Below are 13256 nucleotides of genomic sequence, written 5' to 3'. Positions count from 1 at the left end.
CATTTATAGCAAATCACCTCCAAGTAAATAACATCTGATTAATACCAGTGGTATAACATATAGCCGGATCAATGAGTTAGCCAGCTAGCTTTCATAAACAAACAGAAATAACTATTGATTTTATGGTTCATTAAGAAATCTAAACTTAGATGTGTTTTGGTTGTTGAGTCAATTAGACCATGGCCATTTCAAGATCTATAAAAAACAAAAAAATAAAAATAAAAACATTTCTGAATATTGATCCTACTTTGTAGTATACCCCTCACAGGCAGCAATACACTAAAACAATGTTTTAACATGTAGATAACAGTACGCTGGCCCAGACAGCATTTTTTGTACTTTCTACATGTTCACCAGCGAGGCCATAGGCTACATGCAGAGCTGTTCCTGGAGAGCTACTGTCCTATATTTTCTCACTCCAAACCATAATCTAGCACATCTGATGCTAATAATTAGCTGGTTGATAAGAGTATTCAGGTTAGTTACAACTGGGATTGGAGCTAAAAACCTGCAGGTGGCTAGCTCTCTGGGGACAGGGTTGGAGAGTCCTGGGCTACAGGCTAGCCTTCAGCCAAAACCAAGAGAGTCTACTCCATTCTGTTTGATAGGAAGGTCTAATCCTCCTGTACTGGCACACCATAACCCCCCCAGCAGAAATGAAATACATGGCTCATTCCTTACACAGCCTGTGAATGTGAATTCAACACCACAAACAAAACCATGGTCTTACAGAAATGTATTTTATTCACACCACTTTGTACTCCAACTATGTTAGAACTTAACATAAGCTATCCTATGTTGATCGTTCATTCTTCGGTGCACACTATTAAAAAGAAGTCAATACATATGCATTAGAAATAATCAGAAGGGGGCACAGGCGATTCTGAAACCGGTCACTCCTTGCAGCCTCCTTTTTGACCACTTAAAAAGAACAAGACATTTTTAAAACACAGCTCAGAGGGGCTTGGAAAAGACTAAGGTTTTGACGTTGGTAAAGCATTTACATTTGAGACAGAACAGAAGTCAATAAGTGATAATGGTAAATAGAGGAATATACTGAACACCACAAAACACAATACCATTGACAAAAAAAGTACCATTGACAAATGTGTATTCTTCAAATGAGCATTTCATAGAAACCAAAAAAAATCTAACTAGGCGTAAACAAATCGAATATATACATTGAGGTAAAAACACATTGGTCTTCAGGAGGTATTTTCTTTAGATTTGAATGACCTAATATCCTGTTAATTACACTTCATATTTTTTTCCAGCTTTTTTTGTTTATTTATAAATCAAGTGATGCATACATTGGAACACAATCACATGCAGCTCGTCATTCTAGGTGGAAAAATTACAGAAGGGGGAATAGTCTAACTTAGGCACCAAATAAAACACGATAAAGCTTTTACACAACAGTCTCACTACAGCAGCCACATAGAACCCGTGGAGAGCACCACTATTGGCTTTTTATTTAGCAAGCAGGACCCTTTTGTGACCCAAACCATTGCTTTCTTTCCCTTGGGCATTAATTGGCAGTCTAAAAATGTCTCCAGAATGATGATGCCTGTGCTTTCTGACACAACTGAGTGTACTGACAGTACTGCAAAAAAGATCCAGATAGTAGCATAGATAGAGACCAGAAAAACGGTGCCCAAACAGGACAGGAGCGAAAAATGGAAAGCAAAGAAAGGGACCACGCTGACCAAAAAAATGTGCATAACTATAAGAGGAACCTGTGTGTTGTGGTTTTGCAGGCCAACTGGGCATATGCATGACCTTTGAAGGAATTATGCAAATTGTGCTCCGGTTTGCGGCCTCTCTCGGGAAAGGTAGAGCCATTTGAGTTTATACATTCACGTCAGTTTAGTCTCAGTGGGGGGGGTCATCATTTGCATATCTCCCTGGCCTCAAATAGATCACACAATAAATCAAATAATGAATTTAAAACAAATTAAATCAAATAAAAATAGCAACCATTAGTGTTGCTCCTTGCTTCGAGCAACAGTACTGTTTGTCAGTTTCTGTCTGAGCAGACTGTCTGCCAGTGATAAAATTACCAGATCATATGAGTTTGGGTCACAAAAGGGCACGTACAGCAAACACCCACCCTTTCAACCCTCCTAACTGGTGCAACAAAGATGGCCGCTGGCAGTCTGCTGCCTGGGACATCCTGGCTTGTGTCTCCTTTCTGTGTTTGGGTGGAAATAGATGAGCAGAAAGGAGGCACAGAAAAGTTTTTTTGGTGGGGGGTATTGAAAAGGACACTGGTAGCACCTCAAGAGACCCCTAGGCAAACTAAATGCGCTTCGAGACCTAAAACCCCACTTTTCCACTCTAGACCACCCCGAAAGCCGCGACTGTCGCCCTATTTTTATGATAAAACCAGAGGTGCAACGGTATGGTTGTTGTCGTTGTTTCTGTTAACTTGTAAGCTGGTATGGCCAGGAAAAATGACCTGCATATCACTGAGAGGGGAATACCTGGATATGTCATGTTTTTTTACACTTAATGTAAGAATAAGTCACCTTTGATTTTAGAAACGAAAAGAAAGGCTGCTGGTGATTTTAAGACAGAAATGTGTCCGGACACAGAATGAACGTTGGCCCAGTGTAGACAACGGAGGCATAGATAGTGAAGTAGTCAGCTGAACTGCTGCTGTTTGAGTGTTGTTGTTGTTATGTCCCAGAGAATGGAGTTGACCTTGCCACAAACACAAGCTCTAAGATCTAGCATTATGTACACGCACGGGGACCTAATTCAGCATGATGACGTTTCTGCTTTTTCCCCCTTCCATTTGTTCAACATGTGTCATAGCAGCGATATCTGTTACTCTCTTAATATTAGGGATAGCTTTCACTTCCTTTTTGTTCAAACTATTTTTGTTGACCAACTGTGCAGGACAGAGCTTCCAGACAGATATACAAGATGTAGGATCTTAAAATGTGACTATTTCGCTACAACAGGAAAATAATCCTGCAGCAACAGGAAATGTGAGTTATTACGTGGATTATAAATAATCGACATCTTTGTAGGGGTTGTTACATTTTTTTTGTAAGGGAAAATTGCAAACATCAGAAGTCTTTTTAAACCTCAAATACACAAGTTTAACATGTCCTGCTGATTTACAGGCATGTTTTCCTGCAATGGGGCGATCAAATTAAGGTCCTACATCAATAGTTGGATATATACACCATTTCCCGCCCTCTGTCCATTCATTTCCACTAACTTCAATCTTCCAAATGAACATTTTCAGTATGTAGCAGGGATCACTAAGATCACTATATGGCACAGCATACAATCAATCTCCAAGGTTCAACACAATGTACAGATCTTCATTTCCTGAAGCACACCTAATCAGAAATAATAAGAAAATGCTTAAAGGGCTACTTCAGCATTTCTCTACAGGATGAAGATTGACCTGATGCATCAGACAGAGAGAGAGAGAGACAGAGAGAGAGAGAGACAGAGAGAGAGAGAGACAGAGAGAGAGAGAGAGAGAGAGAGACAGAGATCCCAGCACTCACCCTTGGGGAACACCAATGGTGAATCATGTAGAGACAAAAACATAATGGCACAGTTCTAATAAGAGGCATGTGGGATATGTTATGTACATCCAATTGGGGCTCTCACAGAGCATCTCTGACCTCATCTTGGTTTCTGAACAGAGGCAGACATTTTGTAGCAGCACAGTGTCCCATAGATAAATACAATGCATCCAAACAGCAGACTGTTGTAGAGAAATCCAAAGGAACAATAAAAGAACAAAGACAACCTTATTGCCACACAGGTTCGCGTGCAGTTAGGTCAGAAGAAGTGCACTTATTGCCAAACAATCATATCTTTTGGGGTTCTGTTTATTTTTTGTGACAACACAGTTTTTCCATTTAAAAAAATATTATATTTTTTTTACACATGCTCCAATATGAGGTTTTGCTTAGTATGCTGAAATAGAGCAATAAGCTGCAGTGACATCAAGACTGTGGAAACTGAACATACCAAAACGAGCACTATCCAAATTGGTATAAATATGCAGCTTGCAGGTTTAGGTGTGTGGCAATAGGGCACCTTACAATACAAACAAAAACATACAATTGTTAAAGATGCACTATGCAGAAACCACTCTGCCACTTCCTGGATGCTAAAATTCTAATAGTTAGCCTAATTTCAGTTTGTGTGACCAAACAAGCAAGTATAGTTTAGAGAATCATTGTACCAAAACCACTGTGAAATTTTCCATAACCAAAAATAGTATATTTTCAGCTGTTTGAAGCTGGCGCACAAAACCAAAAGTAAAGCAAAAACTAAACTTAAAAACAGGAAGCACAGAAATAACACACATAGAACAGATCTACCGATTCTTAGACTTGCTTTCAAATGAGAATGACAGATCTATAATTCACATTTCTATATGAATTTTGACGGGTCGCCCAAAAAGTTGCATATTGCAGCTTTAAATCTGGTGCGATATTTAATTTTTTTCTTTATATATAATATTGACCCTACTTTATAATAGTTATTATTTATCATCTTACTTTTCACAAAACAAAAGCAATCCTGCCTCTCTCCATTGGTCCCTTAAGATTTGCTAAGCTGAAATGTGAAGCAGTTTACATAATGTTCCAGATAATTTTTATCCGTAAATGTACATTCTTGTAGTAGTAGAAAAAGTTGCACAAAAAAGGGGAAACCTATGGCTTAGTAAATATCCATTTGCTATATTTAAATGAATGTACTTCACCTTGTTTTTCTTTAAAGAGACATTTAAAACAATAAATGTGTGCCGTCACACACTCTGAAACAACCCCCCAAAAAAGTAGAATCCAACAATGCATGTTTATAGGGCAACTTCAGTAATGCTTGCGCTGTTTTTTCTTTCTCCTTAAAGCCACTTTGGAGGTGACCTGTGTAGTCCTGTGGGTACTAGCCCCACTATCAGTCTGATATTCCGTTTCTATAGTCCGGAGAGCTCTCCCATACAGCAGCGAGAGCGAGAGAGAGAGAGAGAGAGAGCGAGGGTAAAAATACATCCCTTGTTGCTGTTTTGATGAGGGTGGCTGGCAGCGGGGGGAGAGGGGGGTGGGTAGATGGCACCAGAGAGGCAGTATTGTGGCTGCCCCTGGCAGTGTGGCAAGGCCACATGTGTCCTTTCATGTGCATAGGAGGAGGAACACTCCCTGCTGCTCCTACAGCTCTGGGAGGGCTTCTGTCAAGTCTCCATGTGATCTTACACACCCACCCACACCAACACCCACCCACCCATCCACCCTCACACAGTAACTGACATGAGAGGGGAAGAAGGGGGGTAGGTTTAAAGCAGTGGCACTTTCAGGTTATCACCTGGCTCGGGAAGGCATGATGGCGACTGTCGAGCTGTTGTTGTCATAGTAGTAGCAGAGCAGAGTATATAAAATAGATACATTTTATCTATATTGCATATGCCATAGCATGTTGGCCAAGACTGAATGAGCTCATGTCCATTCTGTTTGCAAACAAAAACCAATAAGTTAAACTGACCTGTAGACCCCCTGTACCGTGATACCTAGGGAGAAGAGAAAGAAATACTAAAAAAAAAAGATGCAACATTTTCTAGAGAGATGAGTCCAACAGCACACCAGCATCTCTCCATGGAAAGAAACACAAATAATAACTCAATTAATATGCTCGTTTTTAAGTACCAGATGGTAAAAAAATAAACAAACTATAGTTCGTTCAGTCTTTTTCTTGGGCGGTTCTCGTCGAGTCCAAGCTACCTCGCCCAGTGGCAGAACATTCGTTGTTGGAATGGAGGCATTGTCACCTGAATGTTATGACCAGCAGTCGTGCAACCTTAGGGTTTTTCTTATGGGTCGTTGTTCCTTTCCTCTGGTTTCCGCAGAACAGCATTGAGAGATGGGTCTGTGGCAGGGTGGGACTACGTCGGCCTGTAATCACCCTGATAGGTAATTCACGAGCACTGGAGGAAGTGATCCCACCAATCTTGAGGACGGGGGGGGGGGTGGGGTTTGCACTGGCAAACATCCCTCCACCAGATCCATCCATCACCTCCGTGATACAGGAAATAGATCCACGCGCCGGTCGGTGGGGCGACGAGGAAACGATGCCGGCATTTAGGGAGTGGTCGGGGGATATCAGAGTAAAACTTCACCGAGCCGTCTCTCCTTTCAAACCAAGAGGAGGAACAGCGGAGCGAGAACTAATGATGGTAATAATAAAATAATAAGATTATGAATAATATAATAAGAGAAAGTGAGTCTACATCTTGATGCCCTCTGATTGGCTGAGCTGAGAAAGAGTCTTCTTGATGCGTAGCGCAGTGAGGCGGGCGGCTCCGTTGGCATACCAGCATTCCCTCATGATCTTAGCCATTACCCGCAGAGCCTGGAGGAAAGAGAGAGAAAAAACGTCACTAAAACAACGTGTTAGAACAGAGGTGTGTAGGAGTATTTATTATCATGACAATGATATTAGTAAACAGTGGTTTTGTATACCCAGAACAGAGAGCGGCAATATACCAGTGTGCATCACACACATAGGGAGTTCCCACCCCACCCTCCTCACTGCACCCAAACAAACACTTTTTGTTTAAGGAGAAACATAAATAGTGCAAGAACAATAGCAACTTTGCTTAACTATAGAAAGTACGGGGGGTGGCAGTTAAGAAAAAATGTCTTCCTGGGCCCCTGGGCTCTGAACCACTTACTGATGTTTTTATCGTTTCCACTGTTAGACTCCTGAGAGGCTTGGCTGTGGTCATTGGGTGTACAAGGAGACCCAATACCTACTTCAACAATAGCCCTGTTTTGCTCTCCTAAATTGAAAACCCTGGACCAATCTGATGCTCATTCTTCAAAAACTTGTTTAAAGGGATAGTTCGGGATTGTGGTAACGGTTCAAGATTGTGGCACCGAGCATACTAGGTGTACCCGAAGTCTTTGCATGAAACTAGTTAGCATTTGCTTGCAAAATGACCTGCCACTTCCTGCATACTGGATGCAGAGACATAAAACCACAAGTTCATCCAACTCTAGGGAAGTAGGTTCATTGCCAGGTTCAAATCCCCTTACCCTTAATTTCTTAAAAGGATAGTATGTTTTTTGGGGAGCTGGAATGAGACGCTGAATCATTTTGTTGCCAGCCTTGTAAACAGCATCTGTTTTCTGGCCATAATTTGTCTACATCTCTCAGAAACCTGTCGAGGACATAATCTTGGCGATTTCCACCAGTGCTTATTAAGACAGAGTGCACTCGTTTGGATTAACGCTGACAAATACTCTTCAGGAAGCTTTCTGACAAGTAGACCTCGCCGCCGCATCTGCTACGGTCTCTTAATACAACCCACGCCAGTGGCTATGTATACGCTCCAGTTGTGGGAGATGCCCGCAATTTGAATGGGCGTGTTTAACCACAGAGATCAGGTAATTCTGTGTGTGGAACTGTTCGGTTATGACTACTCATTTTGGTCATGTCCTAGCACTGTACTAGCGACAACGTCAACAGTGAAACACTTACACAATGCATATTTGAATGACGTTAAAATATTTAGGATTGATAATTGTGCATTTAAAAATTGTGAAATGCATTCAATTTGTTTAATGCAACAAAAAAAACGTTTTTGTGAACACATACCAATTGGTGTACGACTCGGAAATAAAATAAATCGAAAATGTACCAATACCCTATGGATAAGAGTAAGAGACAGGCTAGAGAGATACACACTATAAAAAAAACACACTATTGTTTCAGAAGCTGTGGCATTACCCAAGTTCACATGTTGAGACCCTGGGACATTCAATACAGTTGGGACTCATAGAAAGATCCCCACTGATCTAAGAGTCTAGACTTTCCCTATTTAGTTCCAAATATTTTGCTTCCCTATTCAGTAATAGTATTAGTGATAGCCTGGTTGTGGGAGAAGTCTGGCACAGTAGTAGCAGAGCAGCAGCAGCCCACCACGGTCCCTCACCTCCCCCACAATCTGCTGCAGTGTGTTGACAAACATAGATTACACTGACTCACATCCAGCAGGGCCTTTTCAGCAGCTAGTCTCCACGCTGGCTACTGCTTTAAGAAGCATTCACAGCGCTCTCTGTTTTGTATGCCTGAATGGACTCAAGGCCAGGCATAATCCTGACACCTAGAAATGACTAAGTGTGCATCTGACTGGAACGGTACCCTATTACCTACATAGTGGACTACTTTTGATATAGTGCACTACTTTGGACTAGGGGGCTCTGGTCTGGCCCAAATCTGTATCGACCAGACTTTTCATACCCAACGTGTGGTTCTGATGAAACAGATTGACTGGATAAGAGGATTCTTCTCCAGAGTGGGAAACAGGAGAGGGGTGAGTCATGTGAGAAGAACGCACAGGGGAGATGTTATCTGGAGAGTTCACAAGGCCACCGTGGGGCTGTGGGCTGGAAACCACAGGAACGCCCCAGTGACTAGCTAGCTAAAGAGCACAGAGGGATGTGTGTGTGTGTGCACTTTACTGCACGTACGCACACATGTAGTATGCAAACCGAATACACACACACTGTGTGCAAACTGACTAGACACACACACACACCTCCCTGAAACCATAGCTTGTGGTGAGACAGAGCGGTTTTTCAGGGTCATGCTGTCAGACACAAAACAAGGCTGGGAAGGCTCTCCACATGTCACGCTCTGCCTGACTCAGAGAAAACAAAGAGTCTCTCACTAAATACCAAAACTACCCTAGCAGCCCAAACCACCTGTATGAACATAAGCAGCAGTTTGGTCTGTCTGCAAAGGAAGTCCTCTGAGAAGTCATTACGAGGATAATCTGTACCTCATCATAAACTACACCACTGTCTGTTTGGAGAGGGTGCCCCAAGGTGGTCCCCTCACTATTCTCTGCTCTATCCAACCAGACAGACACACTCCTCCTCTCAGTCCTTCTCCTACTGGTCGTATTGTTGTTGGCAGGGTGTGGCTGACTCACCGTGGCGGTGCAACACGCCAGTCTCAACAAAAGGCATCTGTGTTTACGGCCTGACCTGGGAACGAGTGGCGGCCGCTGAGGCGCCATCTGCCCATTGGCACATTAAACCACTGCCCCCTCAGCCGTAGCTAGCCTCAATTAAAACCCGGGAAAGAAGAGGAGAATGACTTTCCTCTGGCTGTATATTTCAATTTTGGGGTGGTTTATGCTAGGCCTATGCTAAACTGAGATTCTCCAATGAAAGCGTTTCTCAGTCCGAGATTTGGCTTAATCTGTTTCTGGGAAACCAGACCTGTATGTCTTGACATATTATGTTAGTTGTACTGTACGATTGGTACTGGCATGCTACATTGCTTAGTATTTGTGTTGCCGTAGGTTGCATGTATGTATTCATCTTAATTATAAATACTTTTTTTTTTTATAAAAAGGTTTTTGGTATGGGGACAACTTAGCAAACAACTTGTCTGGCCAAGGCAGAAATATAGAATATAGCTTAATATCTATACCCATTAGACTATTATTTTGGTATCAGGGACATCTTTCTCTCCGGTTGATCGATCATTGTCTTGTCACTGTGTTGTGTTGAATGGCAGGTGCAGCACAGTCACAGCAGCTTGGCAGCCATAAAGGCATGGTCGTAGTGGCCAGATTAGATTACAAGATTGTATTACTTTGGATTGGCTCTAATCTAATTGTTCGGTTTTACAGGCAATAAACAGGAACACCAATAAACAGAGAGGATGAAAGAAAGAGCAAAAGAGGGGGAAAAAAGAGCCTTGTAAACAGAGTGTGATGCCGTGAAAGAGGGAAACCTGAGACAGAGGGGAGAAACGCAGCACACTTTCTTCCCCTCGGGGTGGATGGTTACTCTCTGAGGGAGGGACTGCGGTGCTACTGAGGAGAGCGGGAAACACTAGCTTGTGAGACCAGTCTTATTGAGATCGATAGACGCATGGGAGAGTTTCAGGTTTGTGGGCTGCGATCGTTCTTGGTTTAAACGCATCATGTCATGTGGATTTTCAGTTGATGAAATTGGCTAGTTATTATGGCTGCAAAGAGAAGACACTACACATTTCTTAAGGTGAGCCGTACCTCAGAACTTGGAATGTGAATGGTTTAAAAACCAAAGCAATAAAAATAAAAGCATTTTTAATGGTATGAAGGTCCTGTGTGTGTGTGTGTGTGTGTGTGTGACGTACCTCACAGCTCTGCCAACGGTTTGGAATGTTGGGCCGTAGCTTCTGCTCACACACCACCCTCCTCATCTCCTCTACAGAAGGGTCTGACTGCACCAGGTCATGGTATGGCAGCTGGTAGTCTTCAACGATGCCTGACGCAAATCACGTCAGACGCGTTAAAATACATCACAAACCGCTGACGGTACTTACAACACAATACAACAAATGTTTATTATCCCTCGAGGGAAATGTGTTTGTCCTCCGCACAGTATATATCATAAACATCCCAGAGGAAGTAGCTCATGTACTTCAAAAAGGAAATGTATGTGATTTGTATATACAGTGATAATCCAACAGAACCAGAGAATTAGTTCATGAACTAATAAACTTGCTATGCGCCATCATATTACTCACCAACTGTTGATATCGGGGGCGCAACAGACAGTGAATTAATAACGGAGGATCTACAGGGGGACCAACGCACGTACCTGCTAGAGAGCATCTACTGGCTATCTCCCAGAAAACCAAGCCCATGGCGTAGATATCTGCCCTCTTAAATGACTCAAAATGCTTCATGTTTATCGAGTCGTCCAGCACCTCTGGTGCCATATACCTGGAGAGAGAGAGAGAGAGAGAGACAGAGACAGAGACAGAGACAGAGACAGAGACAGAGAGAGAGAGAGAGAGAGAGAGAGAAAAAGAGACAGAGAGAGACACAGAGAGAGACACAGAGAGAGACACAGAGAGAGACAGAGAGAGACAGAGAGAGACACAGAGAGACACAGAGAGACACAGAGAGACACAGAGAGACACAGAGAGACACAGAGAGACACAGAGAGAGACACAGAGAGAGAGAGAGAGAGAGAGAGAGAGAGAGAGAGAAGAGAGAAGAGAGAAGAGAGAAGAGAGAAGAGAGAAGAGAGAAGAGAGAAGAGAGAGGAGAGAGGAGAGAGGGAGAGAAGAGACAGAGAGACAGAGAGACAGAGAGACAGAGAGACAGAGAGACAGAGAGACAGAGAGACAGAGAGACAGAGAGACAGAGAGACAGAGAGACAGAGAGACAGAGAGACAGAGAGACAGAGAGACAGAGAGAGAGAGAGAGAGAGAGAGAGAGAGAGAGAGAGAGAGAGAAACGGCAAGGTTGGTTAGATACTACAGTAGACTGACCGCGCACACACACTTATGCACCGTCTTATGCAGCATTCAATTCACAACCTTCCACACTGAGCAAAAATGTCTTCAATTGAATTCCTTGAGCTGGAGTTTCATAATGACAATAAAAAAAAACATCAAAAGGTTTGGTGTCAATACACCTACAAACACCCCGTGCATTTGAGAGCGTTTCAGAAATGCTCATATCACAGAGCAGTTAGAAGTGAATCAATATTTGCCCAACACACTCAGAGCAATAAAAGACACAATCATTCCTCTGATTTTAATTTTTACAATTTCAAACAAAAAACTGATTATATCCTCTGCTAGGCCGCCAGGCGTGTTTTCCAAACACAGCTTCTCAGAGAGATATGAGACATTGTCTTCCTCAGCATTTGTAGATGAACAACATTCTTGATAACCAGAAAATCTCTCCGGTTGGCACAGATGGACAATCAGTTTCCCCTCCTCCAGATTCTCACCTGCACCATTAGACCTCAAACACAAAACTGACAGATCAGTTTCTGGGTCAATCTCTCTAATACTGTCGTTAGAGAAAGGACATTTTGTTCCTTAAGAAGGAATCCCAGATTCCCAGCTGGAGATGAGAGCGAATGTTTTGGGAAGGGGGCTACCCTCCCCTCTGTAAAGTTGGGAGCCACCGGAAGGAAGGGTGTTAGCGCTGCGGCGCTGGGCCTAATCTCCCTCCCCAGTCCCAGAGCCGTGAGCCTCACTAAGCCTCACAGATTCCAGTGGGCCAGCTGAACAGAGACAGACAGACACAGAGCCAGCCAGGACCACAACACAACCACCCGCCGCAAAGAGAAAGGGGGTCTCCCGTGCTACGCCAGAACGGTAGAAAAACTCTTGACATTGTCTACCAGCGCCAATGTGTCAGTGCACTAATTAATGCAGCTCCACCACCTACCGACAATGACCATAGTAAACTGTGGTAATGCCATCGACCCCCCACCCCCATCTACGACTCAGTATTGGTTCTGCAGCATTGATCCCCCCCCCCCCCCCTCACGCCCACAGTCCCCATTCCTCAGCCCCAGGGCAATGCTACATGAAACATGAGTGCGGTGGGAGGAAAGATAGGGGACATGTTTCTAGCAGGGCTTCACAAGTAGGACATATATTTTTACTCGTCCAAAAGCTCAAGTCAATTGTCAAAAAAAGAAGAAAAAAAATAGGTCTGCAACACCATTTTTACATCATCGTACGATGCAAGGAACCACCTTCCAAAATAAAATGCTGTACTATCTTTTTCACCACAGAGAATCAGATAAAAATGTAGGCTACACCTATTGGCTTCTTTGCCTATTCAAGTCTGCTTCAAAATACAACACTGCCCCTATAAGGCTCTGTTGGAGGATGGTTGGTTACCCTTGGTAGCCTATAAAATATTACAATTACAACCAAATACTAAAATAATACCCTCCAGGGCTCGAAAATTAAGGGTATCCCGAAAAGGAAAAAAAACATGTCTACAGTTCAAAACAGACCCTGGGACAGTTCTGGGATGAACCACTGCATAGAATGTATATCTTTTTTTAAAGCAGAGGCTGATAAAACAGAACAGACCGTTTAGCTTAAAATGTTGATCAAGTATATTTCTTCATATTATAAACTCAACAATGCGCATATGGCCGCATGAATGTTCCAAAATGCAATTACTGGGAAAATGGCTAGCGGTTTCATGTGACAGATATGAAAATATATTTTAGAAATTAAGAAAGAGGGGAGATCTAAAGATGAATCAGCATGGGTTACTAAAAGGACTAGGATTATGCCTTTGGCTGCTGGACAATAAAATAACATTGATTTAAAAACCAAGAAAACACAAGAAAAATGCTGGTTTCAATGGCATATTATGGGTCTTTAAAATAATTCCCTCAACATTTCTATGGTTGTATTTTGGCCTGGCTACTTTGAAACAAGACCTGGTTTCATAA

General features: G+C 42.7%; 1 protein-coding gene across 2 annotated transcripts in view; it reads right to left on the bottom strand.

Annotated features, from left to right (window-relative positions):
* Positions 1 to 721: 721 nt before the first annotated feature.
* The window catches only part of tgfbr1b (transforming growth factor, beta receptor 1 b), a 68700-nt gene continuing 56165 nt past the window's right edge, over positions 722 to 13256 (bottom strand). Inside the window, exons 7-9 of one of the 2 annotated variants that reach the window (XM_021562716.3) lie at positions 10635 to 10759; positions 10168 to 10298; positions 722 to 6381 (exon numbers count right to left, since the gene is read on the bottom strand). In XM_021562716.3, the coding sequence (XP_021418391.1) occupies positions 6256 to 6381; positions 10168 to 10298; positions 10635 to 10759 (382 nt within the window). In that variant the 3' untranslated portion in view covers positions 722 to 6255. The remainder of the gene's footprint in view (positions 6382 to 10167; positions 10299 to 10634; positions 10760 to 13256) is intronic. The other variant, XM_090199631.1, reaches the window with a different exon arrangement.

This window comes from Oncorhynchus mykiss, chromosome 15 (assembly GCF_057628025.1).
Source record: "Oncorhynchus mykiss isolate SJ-2025 chromosome 15, ASM5762802v1, whole genome shotgun sequence".
NCBI classification, from domain to species: Eukaryota; Metazoa; Chordata; class Actinopteri; order Salmoniformes; family Salmonidae; genus Oncorhynchus; species Oncorhynchus mykiss.
Note: the sequence above shows the minus strand (reverse complement) of the source record. Positions and strands in the feature narration are given on the sequence as shown.